The sequence below is a fragment of the Crotalus tigris genome, unplaced genomic scaffold (assembly GCF_016545835.1).
Source record: "Crotalus tigris isolate CLP2741 ecotype Arizona unplaced genomic scaffold, ASM1654583v1 scf7180000024281.4978605, whole genome shotgun sequence".
Lineage (NCBI taxonomy): Eukaryota > Metazoa > Chordata > Lepidosauria > Squamata > Viperidae > Crotalus > Crotalus tigris.
In genome coordinates, this window is record NW_024100453.1 from 845,911 (window position 1) to 872,665 (window position 26,755).

At 37.4% G+C, this 26,755-nt stretch overlaps 1 protein-coding gene across 5 annotated transcripts in view; it reads right to left on the bottom strand.

Annotated features, from left to right (window-relative positions):
• Positions 1-26,755, bottom strand: part of PPP1R16B (protein phosphatase 1 regulatory subunit 16B) — a 108,186-nt gene that overhangs the window by 19,545 nt on the left and 61,886 nt on the right. For 3 of the 5 annotated variants that reach the window (XM_039323662.1, XM_039323661.1, XM_039323663.1), the window contains 2 exons: positions 6,144-6,211; positions 3,162-3,307 (listed from right to left, as the gene is read on the bottom strand). In XM_039323662.1, the coding sequence (XP_039179596.1) occupies positions 3,162-3,307; positions 6,144-6,211 (214 nt within the window). Of the gene's footprint in view, positions 1-3,161; positions 3,308-6,143; positions 6,212-26,399; positions 26,535-26,755 lie in introns of all 5 variants that reach the window. The other 2 variants (XM_039323664.1, XM_039323665.1) reach the window with 2 other exon arrangements.

A 26,755-nucleotide genomic window follows, 5' to 3' on the forward strand; every position in this document is an offset into this window, starting at 1 on the left:
TTTTTTTTTCAGTGGCATTCTAGGTGTCAATTTTGTCATTTCATCATCTAGTTTCCTCTGAAAACTAGAGGGTGGTCCAGAATTCATGTGCATAGAGTTTGCATAGGCAAGATTTGGTCTAAGGCTGTCATCACTCCCTCATTCCATATAGCAATAAAGGCCTCAACCAAACATGTACTAGAACCTCAGGAACAATCCCAACTTCCAATGAAACTCAATGGGGTCGATTAAATATCTAGGCTGGACCAACTGAATACTGTATGTCCTTCCTCTGTACTGAAGAGAATAGCAAGATCTAACAAATGACCCTCAAAAATCTGGGTCAGGTATATAGTTGCCATGGTGGCCATGAACTCCAAAGCCGTCTCAATCTAATCCTATATATATCAAGATAATGCTCTCTCCCCCTCTCACCCCATTACCATAAATTTGGGGAACTCAAAAAATAGATATCACCTTTAAAGAATGGATAAGCCATTAAAAGAAGAAAAATTATAACTAATTTCTGGGAAAGTGGAAAGGGTGAGAAAGAAACTCAAAATAAAACTGCCTTGATTCTGTTTGGTATAAAATGGGCCAGAGAGAAACTCTGACATGCTTTCAAGGGTCTGTTACTATACCATATAATAACACAGTAACATTTCTGGAAAAGATGTGGTATCTGACCTGGTCCACGTCAAAGGGCTGGCAACTGCCAAACTAGCAATGAACAGTTTACATAAGGATGCTGCCATGTGTCAGGAAACTGATTCACTAGAAAGAGTTCCATTTCATCCCTATAGTCTGACTTCATGAACAGTGTCTCACATTTGGTTATCTTTGGAATAGCGTCCCTGGAACCCATCAGAATCTCTCAGATGACAATTGTGAGATCATTGCCTCTACCCCTGGAGCCCCACATGATATCACACACAGATAGCCACATTTCTGAGAAGCTCCTCCCTTTCCCATGCACAATAGATTTGTAATGTATGCACAATTGATCCTGTCATCCACTAAATCATGAATAAGACCAAGCATGCATTGAGCAGCCAGAAAACAGTAACTGAGACTCTGAAGACCACCATTAGAGAGAAGTGCAGGGGATGAAAAGTCAGCATTGGCTCTAAACACTGAAACACTGTCTTTCCCCAGAATGGCCCAGTCCCTTTCTCCCACCATCTCTTTCCCTCTGAATTAGAATCTTCATGTTCCATTAACAAAGCAAAGATACATGCTACAATTTTTTTGCAGACCCAATTCATACTGCCAGTTTTTCAATTTAAATTTTGGCCAGTTTGAAAGCAAGACATCTGCAGAATCATCACTTTAATTATTTGCTTCACAAGCTTTATATTTGCTCCCAAAGATTTGGATTACTGCCATAATAGGTTCCTTTTGGCAGGATGCCAAGCTGTTTAATTAAGGTGTGCCTTTTGTGTGTGAGGAGATCTGACTGCAGTGAGGAGATCTGACTGCTATTTTATTTCAATTGCTGAGATGCTTTTATTGTTTTCAGCCAATTTCAAAGATGGCTATAAAAACTGCTTTATTCCAGGTAAGGCTGCAGTATTAGTTCATCTAGTCTGCTATTATCTATTCTGATCACCATTTTCTGACATTGCAAGAAAAGCCTAGCTATCTTTGTTTTTTTCATTAGAGATGCCAGGATTCATCCTGGAACCTTAAGTATAAAAAACATATTCCCTGTGACTAAGAAATTATCTATTTCTTAGAATGAGAGATCTATACATATATACACACATGGACACACATTGACAGAACCACACATACACAAATTTACCAATGTTCTAAAGAACATACTTCCACTTATGTATTAAAAAATAAAGCTGTGCAACACATCAGCAACAAAAAGGTGTAATGTCCAAAGCATCATATTATTTTCACATACAACCCCACTAAATATATACCATGGATAACATTGAACAGGAAAATGAAAAAAAGATAGACCACAAATACAACTATTTACTTTTCTCAAAATAAATTAGATGTAGACAAAGATCATTAAGGACTCTTACCTATTGAAACAGCCATGTGAAAAAGCATACCTATCCATTCCACACAACCATCAGCTCCATCTCCCAAACCCTCAGAAGTATCTTACAGGATTTACTGTTGCCATCTTGGTAAAAAGCCACCTCAATTCAGTTCCTTAAATGATACCTTGTAAAGTGGTAGCAACACACTTAACTTCAACAGGAAGTGAGGAAAAGCTGAGCAGCTGGGAAACAGGATGAGATGATTCTCACCAACTGTAAACTGTCCACTGGGACAAGCTCTAGCATTTCTGCTGAACAAGTGTCTTTACCATTTCAGTGCTGGAATTAAACTGCAGCCAACAGTTACAGAAAAATCTACCAATAATAGTGGTATGGTGATGATCCCAAAGCAGCACATATGCCCCCCATATGGAAGAACCCTACCAGAACCCTATGTCACTGGATACTGAAGCTATTCATTCATCTTGTCTCTATCTCATTACTATGCTGCCCTGATCTCATCACTATACTGTATTTCATTTTCTATCCTGTATTTCCACTAAAGTTTCTGCTTCAGTGCTGCTATGATAGAATGAAGACATATGCTGCAATTACTATCTACCCAAAGAAAATAGATTCATGCTCCTCAGGATAAAACTTTAGCTGTTCAAGGGTTTATATTTGGAAACCAGAAACAAGATATCTTTCTGTTGCAGTTTTTTAAAATGCACCCAAAAGATGGAATGCACTATGTGGGGCACTGTATTCAAACATTTGCCTGAATCTGTAAGGGTTCAGAATAGATAGATGATGCAACAATGTATACTGACTACCATACTCATACTTTCCCTGAACTATTCACATTGAGCAAAAATGTCTAAAGGAGAATTGCACTCTGTTGTTTGAATGGGAATATAGTTTTCTGCATAAATCGGAAGCCAGGATGACAGGATAATCATATTAAACAAATATGAACATAACTCCTATTTAAACCTTCCAGTTGACTGCATGAAGATCTGTAATAGTAGGTGGATAAGTATAGGGACACTGGTGGAGCCAGCACATACAGCTTCACCCTTTACCCAATCTGTCTTCATACACCCAAGCAAATGTTTGAAGAGAGCCTCTATGTAGACTAGGTTTAGCACAAAACTGGGTCAACAAATATCACAGGTCACCTACTGCTGAATCAGGATCTTCACTAGATTGATGTGTCCACATGTTGCTGCTGCATGCAGAGGAGTCCACAATTCATTGTCCTTTGCATTGACATTGGCCCCATGGCTCAGAAGGAGTGTAACTATTTCTTCATAGTTGTCTATGCAGCACTGTTGAGAAATCAAACCAGTAATGTTAGGCTTTAATTTGTATAGATGATTTCTGCCCCCCAAAGCAATTGAGTGACTTTCATTTTACTGCCACCTGAGAGCATTGATGCCTTGATAATATACATATGATTGAAAGAAAAATGTCAAGATGATGAAGACAAGCTTTGTGTTCTCAATGAGGAGACTAATGTTGCAATATGAGATGTAATCACCTAATGTTGTAATTGCATTTATTCTTCAATTCCATGATGCAAACCTAAATAGAAAGATTACCAACAGCTTTTGGCTCAGTTGCTTTCTTTGCCTTATAGTTCTAGATACTAAAACATTGGTCATAAAAAAGTTCCAAGCACAGGCTCAGAACTCGGTGTGAAAAAGTATGTATTACTTCTCACAGGCAATATCCAATAGCCACCTGCCAACAGATCCATCAAAAATAATTTTTATTTCACTAATACAGATGTTATCTTTTTATAATCCAGGATTCATGAGAAAGTGTGAAATCAAAAGCAGAAAAATCAATCTGATACATAAAAATGGAAATGTGCACCTCAGGCAATGATATTCTGCAATACTCTCTCCAAAACTACAAAAAAAGTTTTAATTTATAAGAACTTCAAGTATCAATGGTCTTCTTTTATATAGATAATACAAATGGTTCAATCTCTGGAACCATCTACAAGATTTTGGCTCACAGTGGTGTGAAATATATTAGCTGAAGCTAAACAATTTGAATGAAAATTCAGTAAGCTGTTAAAGAAGTCCATAGCACCGAGATTTTATTTGTATATTGTACATGGCTCTGGAGCATGTTCTTCCTTCTAGACTGACTATCTGATCAGTTCTGGGTGGTAAAGATGGAACTCTCTTTTTATTTATCTTCGTAACAAGCTTTCAAGTTGTACCCAGGAATTAATGTGTGATTTGTTTAAATGCTTCACACTTCCTTATACAACGCAAACAACTGATAAGTCAGCACTTTTCTTAGGAATTCCTAAGAAATTTTCATTTAAACATAACAATTGATTTATAACGCCTTTGGTAAATTTAATGTCAAATGGTAGGAGCAAAAAGAAGCCAAATCTGATCATTTAAAATTGAATACTCTTCTTCCATTTGCATAGGTGAGATATAGCAGAGTTTTTCAAACTGTGTTCTGTGGAATCTAGGCAATTGTGATAACTTGTTGGGGGCTCCATGAGAAACTAAGAGCAAAGGGGGGAAAGCTCATTCAAAAACAGTGCTTTTCTATCACTAGAGGTTTGTCTCTTGGTCAAAGTTCTAAGAATTTTAATTTTTTTTAACTGACAACTTCCATGGCCTGAAAAATTTGAAACCCCTAGTATAAAGCAACACCTCACATTAACAGTATTCAGCAACACTTATATTTATCATTAAAAAATCTATGAATGAATTCAGGTTATATGAATGTCAAGGCATTCCAAAGAACTTAAATAATTCCAAGCTTAAAGAAAATCTCAAAATGATGCCTCCCACCCCAAAAGTCCACTAGGAAAAAGAGGCAGAATTCAACCTGCCTAAACAACCTGATTTCTAATGTGCAATATTTTATATGATTACTTTTGTTATTTTATTTAATTACTATATTTCAAAATCACCCTTTGTTCTGGATGATATGCTAATTAAAACAAAGAGAATGTAGCAACAGGAAAAAGAATCAAAAAGCAAATAGTTGAATAAGCTATGTTGCCAATATGACTGCATTCTGAAATATGTATTGGGCAATGTCTTTATTAGACTGATGTGCAAATTCTTGAGCTCTCTTAATTTTCAATAAGTAAAACATTAAAACAAAAGCATGGGGAATGGAGAGAGGAAAATAAGGAGATGACTTAATACTGAACTCATAAAATCAAGATGGTACATGGAAGGAGACTGGAGATTGGTATACTGATAATTTGGGCTTGTGTTCAAGACTTCATTTAGTATTGTGAGGATGTGAAAACAATGGCAGAGCTCTTACTTTTAAAAATATAAAATCCAAGAATTACTCTCACCCATTTTCATCCTTAAGCAAAATACAGAGTGAAATAATAGAAAAATACAGTCCTTGATAAATAGGAAAAATCAGTAAATTATATCTTGTATTGTAATTACAGTTTAAACCAGTGTGGTCAATGGTGAATGCAGACTTATACTTCAACAATATTTGAAAGTTTGCCCAAGTATTTTTTTAAAAGAGGACTACAATTATGTTTATATTTATTATGTTTATATTTAATTCTTACTTTGCAATATCCCTAACATGCATGCTGACTCCCAGGGATCTCTTGCTGCTTATGTTTTAACACACTTGCACTTTTATCTGCTGATGAGAAACTTCTTCTTCCATCTATACTGTAGATGCAATATGCTATGGATTGACTAGAAAAGCTGTTGCACCTAATAGCTTTATATCAGAATAAATGCAAGTATGGTGGGTGCAGGGGTTTAGAATTGAAGGAGGATAATTAATTCCTACCATCACCACCCATGTCATTTTCTTAACTTAAATCAAGCACTGAAATCAAACTACATAATTGGAAATAAAAATGCAATTTCTATCCCCAACAGGTTTTGCACAACAGAAAACAGTAGTTACATATTACCAGCTTTCCCAATAGGTAGTAAGGAAAATATGATTTGATCTATTCCTATTTCATAAAGAGAACAACTGAGTGTTTTCTTTAAGATAATAACTACTTTCATGTATTGTAGTCCATTATTTCCTACTGTCCCTAGACCTCTACACTAGTAACACAGAAATCCGATATACGACTATTTTTCTTCCTTTCTCCCTGAAAAATGTCACTTCTCAGCTTTCCAAAATGCTTACTTGATGCAGAGCAGTTAATCCATCTTCATTGCACAGATCGGGAGTGAAGTCGTTCAATAAATAACAGACTGAAAGAGACAAGGCAAAGATTTATCTTCAGGAAGGTTTATTATACTTTATACTTAGTTGGAACAAACAATTGGCCCCAAAGGGAACCACTATGTCTAAAATGCACAATGAAATAAGCTGAATATGCTTTATATTATTATTGAATACAATAGAACAAGCACCATCTTAAATCCAAATACTTTCACTCAGCAATTGTTTTAAAATCTATCTACTACTCAGTCATCCCCAGGTGCATTGTTATAGCATGCTATAGCTCTAGTATTTAATTAACATCAGAACATTTGACAGATGAATCCTGTTCAGCAATCACAATTATCAGAGTTTCATTGCCTCCAATCAAGAACTAGTAATGTGCTCTCCTTCAAAGTTACTGCACTTCAGTTTTGGTGAGTTTAAACCAGTGTGGTCAATGGTGAATGCAGACTTATACTTCAACAATATTTGAAAGTTTGCCCAAGTATTTTTTTAAAAGAGGACTACAAATATGTCTCTTAGTCCCTAAAGATGAATCCTGAATTAGAGAGTTAAGAAATCCATAGAAAAATGAGAATTTTGGAAGTGAATATCTTAGTTGCTCATCTACATCAGGAAAGCAGTGCAAAAATGCAAAGCACTGGTTCTTCACCATCAGACATCAGGTTCAAAGAATTCAAAGAAACTAGAAGCAAAATAACGAAAACAGTTGTATTTTTAACAGGGAAAATGCAATGAACAATGAGAAGCTATTGTACATATAAATGATTTTTAAAAATGAAACAAGAGGATGAATTTATGCACTTTGGTAGACTATTTATTAAGGAGATGAAAATGAGTGGAGAAATTTTAAGATGCCAAATGTCATAGAACAGTGGTTCTCAACCTGTGGGTCGGGACCCCATTTGGGGTCGAACGACCATTTCACAGGGGTCGCCAAACAACGCAGTCCGCCATTTTTTCCCCCTTTTCCTTAGCTGTGCTACTCCCTTTTATTCTATTGGCTTTTGAAAGCCAATAGAATAGACTCTCTTGAATAGTCTATTCTAAGCCAAAAGTCCCATTCTGCAAACGTTGCTGCACCAGTTGAGTAGTCCTCAACTTACAACCGGTTGGGGGGTCGCGGCATTAAAAAGGTTGAGAACCACTGTCATAGAAAGATAGTGGATAATATGTAGTTTGCTGCAAAAGATGAATGCTTGTCAAGAGAAATGAAAACGTTTGTACAAGGAAATGCTCCTACCCACTTTGTCATATGGAACTGATGGTTAGGCATCTCATAAAAACATAAAACTGTAGGTGGTAGAAATTGGGGCCCTTAAGAAGAATGTATGACAAAGCAAGAATGAACGTGTGATGAATGAATGTGGACTATATACAATATTAGTGACCATTATGAATGAAATATGGGCTGTTTGATTATATAATGACAATTAAGATCAGTTCACTGTACAATGAAAGCCTGTTCACTGAAAGTCATGGATTTGAATTGACTATGCTATTCCAGTGTGGTGTAGATATTTATCAGTTTTCCGGTCTAAGACTAAGACAGAGATACTGGCCTAAAATGACCCAGATAGCTTTCATATTTAAGAGAGGATTAGAAACGGGATATCCCCACTCCTAGTCCAGTATCACTAACCACCAACATAAATATATACAGCGGTATGGTATGGAAGAGGGAGAGATATTAAAAGTATAAAGAGCAAAAAGCAACATATGCATAAGCATATGGAAATGGTGGAACCAAGGATGGTTTACAGTAACAGGAAGGTAGAAAGATATAGTGTAATTTCTTTGCCTACTACTTCATTGCTACACTTTGTATAATATTGTTTACCCTAAAAGTAAATAGCATGATTGCCATGTACCATTATTATTGTACATGTAGAGATGGTCCTCGCTTAAGAACTTCTCATTCAGCAACTGTTCAAACTTACAACAGTACTGAACAAATGGTTATGATCAGCCTTCGTATTTATTTTAGATACAGCATCCCATGGTCACATGAATGCCATTTGCGACCTTCTTTGCTTGCTTCCTACAGGAAAAGTCAATGGGAAAGCCAGCAGGAGGTTGCAAATGGCAAACACATGATGTCCTTGTGTATGTGTAGTGTGTCATAAAAAATTACAGCATCTCAGATTTACTATCTGCACATCCTATGTACCTATCACACAGACACCAATACATAGTCTATATCTGTATCTATATCTATATATTATGATTTGCTTACATTAATTTTTCCTATTTTGTTGCCTTCCACATCCATTGGTCTCTATCTGACATGCTAATTGGGGATGGAAAAAAGCTGCAGTTCATCATTTACACCTCTAAAAAGGTGCTAGACAGAAGAAATCTGGGTCAGACGTCCTTTTTCTTGAGTATGCATGAAAACTGGACCGTTTTTGTTAATTCTATTTAAGACACCATCATAAAAAAGAGAAAGAGAGGAGAAAACTAAGATTTGAGAAGTATTTTTTTGTAAATTCTTTCTAGGGAAAACTTTAAATTTTCCCTAAATAATAGCATTTGCAGACATATACTGTGATGGACTTTTACTTTCCCTTATGATTATCCCCCTTCCTTTCCTTCCTGAACAATGCATTATATATATTTTCAACTCATCCGAAGAGGCTTTGTGTGCAACCCAGAAGGTATATAGAATAGAATAGAGCTGGAAGGGACCTTGGAGGTCTTCTAATCCAGCCCTGTTCAAAGAAGAGAACCTATACCATCTCAGATAAGTGACTCTCCAGTCTCTTCTTAAAAACCTCCAGTGATGGAGCCCCCACGATTTCTGAAGGCAAGCTGTTCCACTGGTTAATTGTCCTCACTGTTAGAAAGTTTCTCCTTAATTCCAGATTGCTTCTCTCTTTGATCAGTTTCCAACCATTGTTTCTTGTCCTGCCCTCTGGTACTTTGAAGAATAATTTGTCCCCCTCTTCTTTGTGGCAGCCCCTCAAGTATGTGTTTCTGCTGCCCTTCTTGGAGGAACTGACTAATAAATATGTCATTCACCAGTGACTCTGGCTTTTCTGATTTACTCTGAATACAACTTCCATTAGGAGTCTTAATTCAATCTGACTCATTTAAAAGCCATTGTGGACTAATGTCATGAGTATCTGTAATCACATTGGGTCTGCTTCCAGTGATATAGCCATGTTGCTACATGAAAATTAAATTTTATCAGTTCTTTTTGCTTCCTTTCTATTTTACAATATATTTCAGAAAAAAATAAACTTGCCTCTTCTGTTCTTTCCTCTACGTCAAATTCTTTACCCTTTGGGTATACACTTGCATCCACAAAATTTAAGTAATGAATGAGATGTTATACTTAATTTGCTGAGCAAACGCAAACTAGTTTTATCCAGATAGAAGCAAAGACTTTGGTTTCTTATTCCTAATATTTGTATTTTGTTCTTGACTGAGGTTTCAGAGCCATTTAGTGGCTTTTTCCTCCATTAATGTGCTTGATCCACTCAGACCATATGTATTAGTGATCATCCCCACACATTCTGGAAGTGAATTTGGCATTGATTGCATATTTATGAAAGAATACTTTTTGTTTATTTTATATCATTATTGCTAATTAATTATATTGGATGGCATTTTGTTGGTCCAAGATGCATAGAAGCTATAAGAGAGGAAAACTCTAGCTATTCACACACCCTTTTTCTTCTTCATACAAATAGTTTAGTCATTTATTGCAACATACATTTATTGCAACATACTGTATGCTGACATTCACCATACAACATCCTTAGTCTATGCTACAAAAAATGGGAATAGGTGCAGCAAGCTGCTTGCGAAGATTAGATGCAATATCTCATTACATAAAATCCCTCTACTGTACTTCCCATAAATCTTTGTGCTACTATTGTGCTACAAGGGGCTGCCTCAAAAAAGAGGAAGTTAATCTATTTTCCAAAGCACCTGAAGGCAGGACAAGAAGCTATGGATGGAAACTAATCAGGGAGCGAACCAACCTGGAACTAAGGAGAAATTTCCTGACAGTGAGAACAATTAATCAGTGGAACGATTTTCCTCCAGAAATTGTGGGTGCTCCAAAACTGGAGTTTTTAAAGAAGAGATTGGACAATCATTTGTCTAAAATGGTATAAGATCTCCTGCTTAAGCAAGGGGTTAGACTAGAACTCCAAGGTCTCTTCCAACTCTGTCATTCTGTTACTATATGTCTTCTTTCCCAAAATACATAGGTAGTCCTCATGTTACCACCATAATCGAGCCCCACAATTATAGTCATAAATCATGGTTATAAAGTGGGTTACCTCATAACTGGACCTAATTTTACGACACTTTTTGCTACGTGAATGGAATGGTCATAAAGCGAATGCAACAATTGTTAAGCAAACGCTGTAGTTGTTCAACATTGTTGACTATGAGGTGAAGTAAATACTGGTTTCCAGAAAAAAAATGTCATAAATCATAGTCAAATGACCAGAAGGCATTGCAAACAGCCATAAATGTGGGCTGGTTTGCAGAATGCTCAAAATGTGGTCAGGTTATTATGGGAGGAATAGATATTGGATCTTTGAAACCAGGTTGTAAGTCCCTTTTTCAAGTCCATCATAACTTTGAATGGTCACTAAGCAACCAGTCACAAGTTGAGGGCTACCTATTTTAGACAATTACTTAGGAAGAAAAAACAAAGCTGTGTTTTCAAACTGAGCTATGATTTGCTTAATAAACTGGCTGAGTTCATACAACATTTCACGCCAAAACCAAACGAAGCACATTTTGATTCAGTGCACTGTTTGAAGTCCACATATATTGGGAATGTTATTCATAATCCCCAGGAGTAAATATGGCTTTATGTAATGGTAGAGAAAGGAATATCTGAACAAGTCTCCAGAAAATAACAGTAGCCCTGTTTTAAAATATTTTCACACTTGATCCTGGCCAAAAAAGCTGAGAAGCTTTTCTGAAATATAAGTTTCTAATCATAACAAAGTTGTTGGTTTATTGAATTCCATTTATATTTTACTTTAATGCTTTTTTACAAAGCATAGAGGTCACAGAAAGCCCTGTACATTTCAGAGACAATTTAGGATGTTTCCAGTAGATGGAGAAGATAACTATGTAGATAGGTATAAATAGGTTTGTGTTCTTGCTGGCTTGGCTATGATATTGCTTTGCTTTCCTGATGCATTTTAAGACCATTTGTCAAGATTTTACGACAGGTTGACAGCAGTATAGCAAAAGGGATTTCAAGTGTGTTAATAAAGACAAATTCAATGCTAGATGTACCTTATTTGGCTACTTATTCTTCTCATCCCCCAAGAAAATCCTGAGAACTTTAGTTGCATAAGATATTTTTAAAATGGAATTACAATTTTGTGACAAGATGACAGCAGTACAGCAAAAGGGACTTCAAGTGGGTAAAGACAAATTCAGTGCCAGATGGAAGAAAATCTTGGGAACTTTAGTTGCATAAAATATTTTTTAAATGGATTTACAATTTCTAGGCTATTGGCAAGACACTAACTCAAAATTGAAATAGGTTCCTAGTGTGAGGACTAACTATGCCAAGAATGCTAACTTAAGAAAAGTGACCATGCAAAATACCTGAAAGCTAGTCCATTTCAGGATTTCCACTTTTTTAGGTAGACCAACCCATTGTAAAAAGGGGGAAATAGTGGCTGCTGAAGCAAGTTTCCCTCAAGAAAATTTGAGAGGTGTGAAAAAAGGTTAGCAGCTGAATGAAGGTGGTATTACATAAAGGAAACCAGCATAAGTAATTAAAGCCACAGGTACCAATACAGAACACATTGTTCCAAGTTGACCATGTGTATCAATGCAATTAACACTGCCTTTGTACCACATTGGGAGGTGAAAACTACTTTCAGAGCAGAGCACCTAAGGCCATCCTTAAACTGACTCAATAGCAAGTAAATAATAAAATGCAAGTAGTAGGAAACAGATGTTTCTCTGGAAATAGTTAGCAAGCCAACTCCTTGTACTAGGCAAGGAGGCTGCATAGATTTGCTCTCTCTCTCTCTCTCTCTCTCTCTCTCTCTCTCTCTCTCTCTCTCTCACACACACACACACACACACACACACACACACACACACACACACGGATTATGGATAGGGTTTTTCTGGGATTTACAGAAACTCCAGAGGGATTCTTTGCTCCAAAAACCAGGTCTGAACTATTTTAAAGCTTATGCTACATATTTTGGATGTTTTAAAATGCACTGATTTTCAATGTCAGTACTCAAACAGGGTTCTGGGAATTACCCATTCCTGCTTTAAATTCTTCAAAAGAAAGAATAAGAGAGTAAGCAAATTCAAGAGTTGCAAAAGTTTTTGTATCACTAAAAGGTTCTACTTTTAAATTCAGTGGCCTAGTTTTGCATATTAAGTTGTTTCAAGAGCAGTGTAAATTGAAGATAGTACCTTCATAATATAAATAGTTACCCTTGGACAAAGCTTGTTTATCAGAATTGCAAGACACATGATCAGTCTTACCCTTAAATTAAGAAACAAGACATTATGAACAGTTCTCAATGCCCTTAGGTCTCTGGACTACTTCCTGCCTACCTTACACTGCTTGTCTCTAAAATGCCTACTGTCACAATACTGGGCAGCTGTATAAGTATTTGAGCCCCAGGGCAGACTCTGTTAGTTGCCAAGACCATGTACAAGAAGTAATTTGACACAGCTAAGATAAACTGCAAGACAGTTGCTTCATTTCACAGTCCTCTCCCCCCCCCTGCCCCTGCCCCGTTTTTCAAATTCATGAATGTCTTTACTTCTCAATTACTTCTTTATCCTGAGAGCTATTCCTAGAATATGGTCACTTGACCTTTCACTGACATTACAGGACTTCATGTGTGTTGAGGCTTCAACTTGCAAATTTTGCAAAAGGTTATTATTCAATGAACAAAACAGAGAAGCAGTCAGCAGGAAACCATTCAGTGTAGCAACTTATCATCTCCTAGATAGAAGCATCGTTTCTCAAGGTGTTCCATAAACATGACAGTCTTAAGTTCATGGTGTGGCTGGAGGCTACACTTCACTGATCTTCAATTGGTGGTCAATTACTTGATCCTGATCTGGAAGCAAGCCAAGCAAAGTTGAACAACACTCATATGTTCTTGTTCTTTTTATTATGGTTTTTGTTTTACTTTTAAAAAATGTAGAGAAAATGGTCAACACAACAGATGAAAGGGGAAATAAAACTGACAAGGAGGAAAGCATATGAACAAGAGAAGTTATGTCTTACCTCCTCTAAATACAAAGTTTCAATTTCAGATATTTATCAGTTTTATATACATACTCATCTCACCAAAAATAATTCTGGATGGTGTGCAACAATCAGATAAAAACACAATATAAAAACAATCAATTTTAAAAATATAGACAATCATTGGTGGTTTTTTTAATCATCAAAAAGTAGAATATACATATAATTAGGATTGCAAATTTTAATATAGCAGGTGAGCCACTGAAATAATGGCAAGATTCACATATCAAACTAAATGCCTGCTTTTGGATTAATATGATACATGAACCCAACCATTGTGGATTGCTTAAAGTTGTGTGTGAACACAGCCAGTGCGGCTTACTCAACCATCAAAATTTGAAGAAGCCATGGCTGTCCTTAATATGAGATTCTAATTTTAAACACATCTATCTTTCTGAGTGAGAAAAGAAATGATGATTTTTAAGGAGCATTAATCTCAACCCCAGTTCCAACATACACATACTATTTCAAATCAAATAATTTGCCAGTACCAAATTATTTGAGACACACATGGGAGACTTATTTTTGTTGACCTACTCTGTGTGTATGTGCATGCCTTTGAGTCAGCATTGACTCCTGGTGACTGCCTGGACTAGTCCCTGCAGTTTTCTTGATGGGATTTCAGAAGGGGTTGCATTGCATCCTTCCCAGACTAAGTGTGTGTGACTGGCCCAAGGTCACCAGCTGTCTTCTAATCAAAGGTGGGTCAGAAGTCAATGTCTTTTGCCTTCTAGCCTGGGGCCTTAATGGCTGTCATTTGAGGATAAATTTATTGGAAGACAATAAAGGGTAACTATGAGGGCAATTTATTAAATGTTACACACCAACTCTCAGATGTTGCACACTCCAACCAAAGTCAAAATGGATGCTCTGCTCTACACTTTCTCTTTTCAACTGCCATGTGAAGTCTTAAGTAAACCAAGTAATCAAAAGTCTTACCAGACAGTTGAATTTGTTAGAAAGATCTTTTGAAATTAGGTACACGTGCATATTAAATTAGACTGAGAGCTACTTCTGATGTAACATATTGAACTCTCATATATCTTATTAAGCTATTTTTGCTGAATCGCATATTGTTAAATATATTACATATGGTTTATTGAACAAACTGATTACGGTAAACTGTAAGTTCCCAGAACATGCTAATTCAAAGAAAAATAAACTATATTATAGCTCAGAAGAGGGATGGGGAACCATGGCCCTTTTATGACTTGAGGACTTCAACTCCCAGAATTCCTGAGCCAGTTGAAGTCCACAAGTCATAAAAAGGTCATGGTTCCCCACTCCTGGCTTAGAACAAAATGTGATCTGAGTTATTTCCTTGACCGGCAATAAATCTCTAGGATTTTCAGAAAGAAGCCCTTCAGGGCTATCTGTAATGCCAAGATGCAGCCCAGAGCTTTTTTCAACTTTTTTCCTTGGATTGTTTTTTGTTTGTTTGTCTAGTCTTACCCCATTTAAAATGATTGAAATATGTATTATTAAACAGCTAGATTCCTTTAATTGGACTAGCAATTCCAATTATTTTATAATTGCCATGGATTATGTAACTGAAGGGGTTAGAAAGAGTCACAAATTGTTCTTCAGTGCATCAATAGTGCTGATTATAATCTAAAATTTTGGGTGCCAACAATAAATCTAACTCTCTTTAACCTCATCAACGCCTTCTCCTTACAGCACTTTTTAATTTTTTAGCTTCCTTTGAATGTTCTTTTATCACCCTGTTGTTAAGGCTGCCTACACAAGAAACTATTTTCTAGACTGTTCCCCCAAGCTTAAAGTCATGCAGTGACAAACTGCAATCTGCTCCACTGTTATTAAGTAAAATATATGCCCACACCTCCTGCATTAGGCTTTTTATGTTTTCAGTTTTCTGTCTGTTAAAAAGGTCTTTTATAACCGAACAAAAAAACAAATCACACAAACAACGGAAACTGACTCACTGTCAGGAAGAACAATGAAGCTGATTGCAGAACAAAAAAAAAAAAAAATATTGCATCTACAAAAGAAACAAGTGACGGCTTCTTTACATTCTGACCTGCATGGTATCAATTCCTTTGTGAATATAAGCAAGACACTTTTGCTTGTAATTCCAGACTCATTCTGCTCGGTCATGTTCATGTGGATGGTAACAGCAGTACCTACACACTTATTGAAAACTAGCCTGGAGCTTCTTGAGGAAAGGCAGGCTATAAATATGATTAATTAATTAATTAAATCAAGCCCACCCATCCCACTCTTCAATACCCCTTCTAGGACTGAATGCAGATTAAAAAAAATTCAGCACAACAGTAAATACAATTCTTTATTATGCATATATTATACATACTTGAGTATTATGGCATTGAATATAGTTGTTTTCATATTCCATAAATGTCCAAATACCTTGCTACATATTAGAATTTACTGGAAAATGAAAAACATAATGTGTGCAAGACAATATTTTCATTTAACCTGGGCCCCAACTGATGCCTCCAAGCTCCTGGATTCCAGAACCCCTTCAAATGTGCTTCCATATTATGGATTCCCATTATTTTGTGGTATGAAATAGAAAAGAACTATAATACAATCTACATAGGCTTAACACTTAGAGAAAAAAAACACATAATTATAGTCTGCATGCATACATCAAGACCCAGTTTGGTGTAATGTTTAAGGCATAAGTTCTAGCCCCATCTTATATATAAAGGCAGCTGGTGACCTTGGACCAGTCACCCTCTCTCAGTCCTAGGAAGGAGGCAATGGCAAAACACATCCAACATCTTGCCAACTGCAGGGACTTGCCTAGGCAGCTGTTAGGGATCAACACTAACTCAAAGGAACCAAAACAAACAACCTCTTCCCTCCCACCATAAAACAAGTGGCCTATTTCTTTCCCCACCTAGAAAAGCCCCTGACCACCTCCTCAAAAATGAATTATGTGCATCTTCCAGCCCTGATATAACCTTTCAAGTCACCTTTAGAATCAAACTACATATTATGCTGGATAATACTCCATGAGTAATACAACTTTCAAGGGCTACATAATTTATTGGAGAAGTAGCATGGATCTGGTTTATTTAACCCAGGGGTGTCAAACTGCCGGCCCGTGGGCTGGTTTCATCATACCGGAGCTGCGCCCACCCCATTGCCGGTAATGGCGAAAAAATTCTGATAAGTTGCACAACGTCATGTGACATCGCGAGTTTGACATGTCTGATTTAACCCTTTCTACAATTTTCTAAACCAGTGGTTTTCAACCTTCCCAATCCCGTGACCCCAACCATGTGGTCGTAAGTCGAGGACTACCTGTATTTCCCTCCAGGCGGGGCAGGAGGAGGCGTGCACTCTCCGCCTCCTCTCCTGCGGCTGCCTCGGCCCGGGAGCACCGTGCATGTGTGGTGCTGCCCCCTGCGCCGGCTGAGGCATAGCTGGCAAGCGGCAGCGACGGTGCAGGCCAACCATCAGCTGGGCCACCAGCTGGCCCAGCCCAAGGGAGGTAAGCCACCCGCCGGGCCCCATGCGCACCAGCAACCCTCCCTGCACCCGCCGCTGCCCCTCTAGCCTTAACTTGGCCATGCATGTTCGGTGCAGTGCCAGGCAGGCCCAGGAGCTCCTGGGCGGCATTGGCATGTGGCAGCGAGGGGGCAGGCCGATCACCGGCTGGGCCACCAGCTGGCCCAGCCCAAGGGAGGTAAGCCATCCGCTGGGCCCCACGTGCACCAGCAACCCTCCCTGCACCCGCTGCTGCCCCGCTAGCCTTACCTTGGCCACCGCACATTCGGTGTGGTGGCAAGCAGGACCAGGCACTCCTGGGTGGCAATGGCATGTGGCAGCGAGGGTGCAGGCCGACCACCGTCTGGGCCACCAGCTGGCCCAGCCTAAGGGAGGTAAGCCACCCGCTGGGCCCCATGCACGCCAGCAACCCTCCCTGCACCTGCCGGCCTCCCACCTCCCACCCCTGGCCCTCTTTTACTTACTTTTAGTAGTTGCTCAGCAGGGAGAGAAGCTTTTCAGAAAGTTTGCCTTGCAGCACCGTTTGCAGACTGGGGCTTTTGGCAAGCTCAGCAGGGCAGAGACAGCCTGGACAATTCCTATTGGCTTTTGAAAGCCAATAGAATTAGACTCTATTCAAGAGAGATGCTATTGGCTTTCGAACACCAATAGAATAGAGTCTCTTGAATAGAGTCTATTCTATTGGCTTTCAAAAGCCAATAGAATAAGAGGGAGTAGCACAGCTAAAGAAAAGGGGAAAAAATGGTGGACAGCCTTGTTTGGCGACCCCCGTGAAATGGTTGTTCGACCCCAAATGGGGTCGCGACCCATAGGTTGAGAACCACTGTTCTAAACCTTTTCCTTCTCCATATCTATTGTTTGTACCAGGAGGGAGGAGAGAACTGATGTAGGTAGGGCTCAAGGAAGTGGGGTGCTTGGTACTTTCTGAGCTTGGTTGTTTTCTTGCAGGTGATTCATTACCCAGTTAGCACTGATGATGTTGCCTAGTTGGGTAATGAAATATCTGCAAGAAAACAATCAAGGATTCCACAGTTCAACCCTGAGCTACAAAAATTTTCTTCTATTGGTAACACAAGGAAGTGCCTGCATTTTTCCCCCATTGTTGGAGAGCAATCATCCCACTTGGGAGGAGAGGTCAAGTAGGGAATTAGTCTGGATTTGATATGTAAACACAGAGGACAAGGTCTGATCCCCCGTCCCCCACCTCCAAATACCGTTGAGCCTTATCTAGTCTTTCTCAGGCGAAAGCTGCCAATTGGGGAGATTCCTGTTGAATTGGCATAGAACAATAAAGTAATTAGATTGGACTCTCTACACATGTGGGTCTGGTTGCTCATCCCTGACATCTATAGACCAATAACTATTAAGGAGAGGATTTAGAATTGGAAAATTAGGAAAGGGAAAAAAGGTTAATAGGCCCAACTCTATACCCATACCTAAAACAAGGTATCAGGAACCTAGAAGTGCCTTTATATTAAGCATATATTCTGAAGTAAGAGGTCTGTCTCAGATTTTCTAAAATAAGAAACTTATTTTTTTTGTTTTCATATGTTAAAAGAAAACTGCTGTTTTAATGGATTATTTCAATTGATTTTCATTAAAATGTGCTTTATAAGGATTTTCATTTTTTTAGAAAGACTTAATCCTGCTCTTGTTCTTGCTCTAAATCCAACATTTTATCTCTGCCCAAAGGCCACTTCCCCTTGAAAGTGTAATAAGCTATATACAATGGAATTGCAAAATAATTCTTTCCAAGACTATCCCAAGCAGTTTCTTTACCTGGAGGCTGACTTTGTGAAACCATATATTCTGATGAGCCCCAAAAGCTGTTTATCTTAGCAGTACAGTCAAATCCATATAAACAAACGCTCTTTCAAAACATATTCTAGCTTTGGATCTAAAACGTATTTGGAAACTGAATGAAGACATTTAAATAAACTACAAGCTACGAAGGAGCTGTGAATAAATCTCAAACAAATATATGAAAAATTGAACTTACCAAAATTGAAAAACTCAAGAAAGAAACATACCAAATATATCAAAAGAGAAGAAGATTGTACTAGTAGAAGTTCATCAGAATATTAATCAAGTTGACATTATTTTGTATTTTTGTGGTAATTGGCCAAAATTATTATTGTGGGAAAAACAGGAGGAAAAAAGAGTATTGTGTGCTTTTGTCATATTGAGTTATTTGTAAAGTAATAAAAGTGAGATTTTTTTAAAAAAATCTAATAAATAAAAATTGGCTATAAAATATTATAATCAATTAATAGAGGTAAAACAACACTGTATCACTGTTTAAACAGCAAAACAACACTGAATGTTGTTTATGAACATAATAAAATTCAAGCTTCTTTGAGATAAGTTTTCCATAATCACTGAATACATGAAGCTGGGCTTAGAATCACTTCAAGCCCAAAGTTTGAACTGCACACATTAAATGAATCGGCAACAAAATATATATATATATATATATATATATATATATATATATATATATATATATATATATATATATATATATATATATATATATAAAGTGTAGTCTCTGCATGAAGAGAAACCTTAAATCTTCAAGGTTCCTGAATGGTGAGAACCCCCTTAAAACAAAAATGGCACAAAGATAGTGTATAGGAAAAATGCATATTCCATTTCTTCCAAAGATTTGTAACTCATAGGTTGGGTTGCTGGCTCAAGAAATCCTGTTCATAGAAGCAAATAACATCACCTCCATTTATAAATAAATAGAACTACCATAATCTGGATACATGCAAATCCTCTGTAGCTCATTCCTCATTAAACACGTTGTAGCATCATGTTAATAACAAAAACAAAATCTGCTAGATCTTTTTTTTATTTTATTTTATTTTTAACCAACAAGGCAAAACAAAACAAAGCAAAACATAATACACATATACACACAATATATACTCCTCCTTTTGTTTACAGCAATTGTGTAACGGTAATCTATTATTTACATTTCCCCCTTATTCTTCTTTAAAATATTTGTCCTTATAGCCCCATTATTTCTTATTTACATTTTTCTTCCTTCATGTTCTACTTCTTACTAAGAATAATTCATATTATTATTATACATTATTATACACATATTTTCACTTTTGACCTTTCCATATTTATTCTCCTCTATTATTTCTAGTCTCCAACCAGACATACAACCTGTCCCATATTATATAATACTCTGTGTCTTCCTTTTCTTTTATCTCTTTTGTTAATTTGTCCATCTCAGCACAGTCCAGGATTTTTCTTATTACTTCTTCCTCTGATGGTATATTCTCATTTTTCCAGCACTGTGCATATGCTATTCTTGCCGCCGTTATTATATGTAAAATTAAGTATCATAGTTCTTTACTATATTTTCTGTTTAAAATACCCAACAAAAAGATCTCTGGTTTCCAGTCTATGGGTTGGTCTATTATTTCTTGGATCCATTTTCTTATTGTAGACCAGTATTTTTTTGCATCTGGGCATGTCCACCATAAATGATAATGTGTTCCATATACTTTTTTTACATTTCCAGCATGTTGGCGAATTATTCTGGAACATCTTGGCAAGCTTTGCTGGTGGAAGATGCCATCTGTAAAACATCTTCAACTGGTTTTCCTTGAATGCCGCCGACATAGTCAATTTTATATTTATTTCCCATATTTTTTCCCATTTCTCCAATTCTATATTATATCCGAAATTTTTTGCCCATCTAATCATTGTGTCTTTGACAACCTCGTCTTCCATTTTATATCTCAATAAGTATTTGTATAAATTGCTAATTAATTTTATTTCTGTTCCATGTATAATTTTATCCAATTCTTGCGGCTCTTTTTAGATTTCATATAATTTTTTGTCCTCTGTATAATTAGATTGAATTTGTGTAAATGTCCACCAGTCAATCTCTCTGCCAATGTCTTGTTCCAATTCTTGTTTTGTTTTCAAATTTCCCTGTTCATTTACTAATTCCTTGTATCTAATTATCTTATTTATATCCAATAGGTTTGGGTATTTCAGAGCTTCTGTTCGGGATAACCACATTGGAATTCTTATATAATGTTTTTGTTTTATTTTTTCCCAAGTCTGTAGCAATGCATTCCTAACTATGTGTCTTTGAAAGTATCTGTGTATTTTATGTTTTTCGTCCGATAGGAATGCATGCCACCCTGCTTGCAAGTCATGTCCTTCTATTGTTAAAACTCTAGTATTTTTCAAATCCATCCAATCTTTTAAATCTGCTAGATCTTAAACGTCTAGCAACTGGTACATGCAAAATATTCTCTTTTTTATTATATTTTATTGGTTTTTTTACAATAACAATCCCTAGTGCTTAGCAAACAGACTGTTGTCTGAGCTTCATATATTTAAAAACAATCAATAGTCATTTCTATAATTAATCAATATGTTAATCAATTATATATTTCCTTGATCTTCTCTTCCTCCAGTAGTATTCTTCTTCCAGTAGTATACTCTTTCAGATGTGAAATTTTAACAGTTTTCATGGTTTTCAGATTTATCCAGACTATAGTATTATTAACCTCATTTCATTATATTTCTGTTCCTCATAAAAATTTAATTCACTGCTTCTGTCTATGGGAGAGTGGGGATGTAATCCCTTCCCTTCTCACTTTTGGAGGATTTTTTGCTTCTTGGGTATCTTTTCCAGGGAGAGAGAAGATCAAATTTCTCACCCAGTTCCAAGCATGCTGTTCACCGTTGTTCTGGTTAGTGCCTTTGGACTTTGGCTGCCGGTAGCTTGGGCTGGTCACCGAGGTGTGGCCAGCCTTTCTTCTGTCAGGTTTTGGAGGGCTTCCCCCCGGATAAAGCAGATCGACCACCATCATTCCATGATCATCAGGGTGTCCCTCTTTCTTCGTTGTCTGTCCAGGGTGACTTTAGACCCATTTTAGGGTCCCCAGGCAGGGCAAAATCAACCGAGAGGTGTGGAGCTCCATGATCCCACAGCACTACAACGCAAGATTGGAAGTCTACATCAAAATATTCTTATAGGAGATGGAATCCATGCCAAAGGCATCATCTTAAAACTTTTGAGGGCAGAATAACATGTTTGCCGAGAGATGTTAAGTCTAGATTTTTGTACTGAATTCTTTTCAGGCGGGGGTTGTTTTAGAATCATGAAAGCTAGGAGAATCCCTGCTATCATTGCTATAAACCCTAGAACTTAGAAATAGTTGAATGACAGGAAAAAGTGCATTTCATTTTGCCTCAGAGACTATTACCAGAGGATAGAATAATAATAATAATAATAATAATAATAATAATAATAATAATAATAGTCCCCCAGTGAGGCACTACCTTGACGTGGTTGTGGGGTTTGTGTACTCTGAGGAAGATGAGAGCTATGCCAGAGGTTCAACCATACTGGACAGGTCTCATCAGAGGAGTCAGACAAAGAGTGTCTCTCCCATAAAAAATACGGTGAGACGTAAATTTCAGAATGCCATACCAACTCGGACGTCGCCCGGGTTAACAAGGTCTGCGCTAGATATTGGAGTTTCTGGATATCTGGTGAAAAATGGGTTACAGGACTCAGGACTGTTGGCTGAGCAACCAGGGCCAGCAGCTGCAGAACTACTGGAAGAAAAGGTGTTTACCTGTCGCAGATACACAGTTATGGAAAACAAAGAAATAATGATCTGTTACTACAGATCAAGTCCAACAAGACGAGGATATCTAAAATGAATGCACCAATTCTGGAAAGAGCAACATCCAGAATCAGAAATAATAGAACAGAGACTAGCAGATCAACGCCGATTTATAACACGAAATAAAGTATTTACAGAAACAGAATTGGACGAACTGCAAAGGTTTACCCAGGGCAAAGAAATCAAAGCCTTACAAGAAGTAATTCAGAATGTAGAGGCAAACCAGGGGGAGTTGGCAGTGAAAGAATCCAGTAGAGATATACAACTGTTCTCATTTGGAAACCAGGCACCTCTTCCTCAGGAAGAACAAAACCCTCTAACTAAAGAAATAAAAGAATTGAAACAAAGAATAATTGAGCATCTAGAACAGCACAAAAACAACAGAATAAGGCTGCCTGCATTGAAGCTTGTTCCAAAGAAACAGCTAGCACAAGCATTAAAAGATGCAAATACTGCAATAGCAAGTATAAGCACCAATTCACTGCAAGAAACAAACCAACTAATGTACAGCACAGCTGCAGTTATAACAGAATACCTGGGATGTAAAATCAACAAAAAAGAAAAACAAACAAACAGTGCACCACAAAAATGGAAGGTTAGACTAGAAAATAAGATCAGCAAGTTAAGATCACATGCAAGCAAGCTAGAACAGATGAAAGAAAAGAAGCTGAAGAACAAGAAGACCAAAGAATACCTAATCAAGAAATACCACTTAGAAACAAGGAAGATCAAGGAAGCACTGGAAATAATAAAGCAACAAATAACAGCTATAGCCAGGAAAATCAGTAGATATGAAGCTCGAATTGCAAACTATAGGCAGAACCTCCAATTTCAATCCAATCAGAAACGTTTCTACCAATCCATCAATGGAGAAACTGCAAGGAATCAGTCAGTACCTGACAAGGAAGAAACAGTGCAGTTCTGGAAGCAGATATGGGATAACCCAAAGAAATACAACAAGGATGCAGCTTGGTTAAAAGAGGTGGATGCAAATAAAACAGAAGTTGAAATGAAAGAACTAGTAATAACAACAAAAATGGTAGAAAAAAGAGCAAAGAAAATCAAAAATTGGTCAGCACCAGGTGAAGATGAACTGCATGGGTTTTGGTTGAAACATCTAACTGTTATACACCCACTCATTGCCAAGCAGTTCAACAATATACTACAAGGAGGAGAAATTGAAAAGTGGCTAACAACTGGGAAAACCTACCTAATAATGAAAAATCCAGCAAAAGGGGCAACACCAGGTAACTACAGGCCAATTACCTGCTTACCAACAACTTTCAAATTACTAACTGGTGTGGTAGCTGATGCAGTACAACAGCATCTAGTTGAAAACAATCTCTTTCCACCTGAGCAGAAAGGAAACCGCCCCAATAGCAGAGGAACAAAAGATCAACTCCTAATAGACAAAATGATCTTGGAAAACTGCAAGAGAAGGAAGACCAACCTGAATGTGGCATGGATTGACTACAAAAAGGCATTTGACTCTCTGCCACATGATGGATAATCAAGTGCCTAGAAATAACAGGAGTAAGTAGAAATATCAGAAAATTTGTGCAAAAATCGATGGCACAATGGAAGACACAGTTGCAGATCAATGGTGAGAAGCTGGGAGAGGTTAATATCAAGAGAGGAATATTTCAAGGAGATTCATTATCACCATTACTATTTGTTATTGCACTGTTTCCTCTGTCAACAATACTGAATAACTCAGGACATGGCTATCAAACATCAAAAACATCTGCCAGACTATCCCACCTCCTTTACATGGATGATCTGAAGCTGTATGGAAAAACATCATCTGAAATAGAATCGCTGCTCAACACTGTCCGTATATATAGCCAAGATATTGTAATGGAGTTTGGCTTGGACAAATGTGCCACACTTACTATCAAACAAGGAAAAATAGTGAAAACTGAAGGAATCAAGATGCCCCACGAAAATAACATTAAGAGTCTGGATGAGGAAGAGTACTACAAATACTTGGGTATCCTTCAAGCTGACAACATCAAGCACACTGAAGTCAAGAAAAAGATTAGAGGTGAATACATCAAGAGAGTGAAGAAGATCTTAAAGTCCAAACTCAATGGAGGAAATACCATAAAGGCAATCAACACCTGGGCAATCCCAGTCATTAGGTACACAGCTGGAATAGTGGACTGGACTCAAGCAGAACTAAAAGCAATGGATAGGCAGACCAGAAAAATAATGACAATGAATCATGCCCTTCATCCACGCAGTGACATTGATAGACTTTATCTACCAAGGCAAATAGGTGGGCGTGGAATGCTACAAGTACATCAGATGGTTGAAGAAGAAAAAATGGCTTTGGAAGAATATCTGAAGAACAATGATGAAGATGCACTGAAATTAGTATATCAGGAAGGCTTACTAACTACTGGAGAGACCAAACTGGCCTACAAGAAAGACCAAATGAAGAACAGAATAGAGGCATGGGAAGACAAAGCACTACATGGCCAATACATGAAAAAAATAGCTGGGAAAGCAGATAATAATAAAACCTGGCAATGGCTAAGAGCAGGAAAATTGAAGAAAGAGACCGAGGGACTAATTCTGGCTGCACAAGACCAAGCCTTAAGGACAAATGCATACAAAGTCAAAATTGAGAAGACAGCAACAGACAGTAAGTGCCGCCTATGCAAAGAAGCTGAAGAAACAGTGGACCACTTGGTAAGCTGTTGCAAGAAGATTGCACAGACTGATTACAAGCAGCGGCATGACAAAGTAGCAACAATGGTGCATTGGAAGATCTGCAAAAAATATCATTTGCCTGTAAGCAAAAACTGGTGGGATCATAAAATAGAGAAAGTCATAGAAAATGATAAAATTAAACTGCTCTGGGACTTCAGAATTCAAACAGACAAGCACCTGCAACATAACACCCCAGACTTAACAATTGTCGATAAGAAAGACAAAAAAGTCTGGATAGTGGACGTGGCAGTGCCTGGAGATAGCAGAATAGACGAGAAAGAACTGGAGAAGATAACAAAATACAAAGACCTACAAATAGAAATAGAAAGACTGTGGCAAAAGCAAGCAAGGGTAGTACCAATAGTCATAGGCTCCTTGGGTGCAATCCCAAAACAACTGGAGCACCACTTGAACACCATTGGCATTGACAAATTCGCTATTAGTCAATTGCAAAAGGCGGCCTTATTAGGAACTGCTTCCATCCTGCGACGATATCTGTAATACCATCAAACATCCACATCTGCCTATCCCAGGTCCTGGGTAAGGACTCGATAGGTAGACAAAATGCCAAATCCAGTCTGAACATCTGGCTGACTGTGCGATGATGATGATGATGATGATAATAATAATAATAATAATAATAATAATAATAATAGAGTTGGAAGGGACCTTGGAGGTCTTCTAGTCCAACCCCCTGCTCAGGCAGGAAACCCTCTACCATTTCAGACAAATGGTTGTTCAATCTCTTCTTAAAAACTTCCAGTATTGGAGCATTCACAACTTCTTGGCTAGTATGTACACACAAGATAACATAAATGTGCAGGTATGGTGACCAAAATGCTGACAGACACAATTCCAACTATAGGAGATTAAATCCATGCTGAAGAAATAGCTGCTCTAAGTTAATAAAGTACTTTCCTTCTTCTAAAATTAATATATTTAAACCTCCAATATACAGAACCTGGACAATATTCTCAAAATTACAAAAACCACATGATTTATTGCATATCAAAATGACCCCCCTCCCCCGAAAAAAAATTCAGAAAAAAAATCTAGACTTACCTCTCTCTGCAAACATGTTATTCTGCATTCATAAGTTTTAGGATGATGCCTTTGGCATGGATTCCATCTCCTATAAGAATATTTTGCATGTTCCAGTTTTAAAGAGTAATTTCAATTTATTAACAAAGCTCTTTCCTAAGGTGAAAGAATAAAATTCAGAATTTTGACATCAATTAAGCAAAGGCTTTGATTCAGCATCCATTTGATTCACAGTTGAATCAAATTTCCAACAGCATACCAGTAGTCCTCAACTTACAAAGGTTAGTTTTGTGATCTTTCGAAATTACAATGGCACTGAGAAACGTGACTTATGACCGTTTTTCATACTTATGACCATTGTAGCATCCCCATGGTTA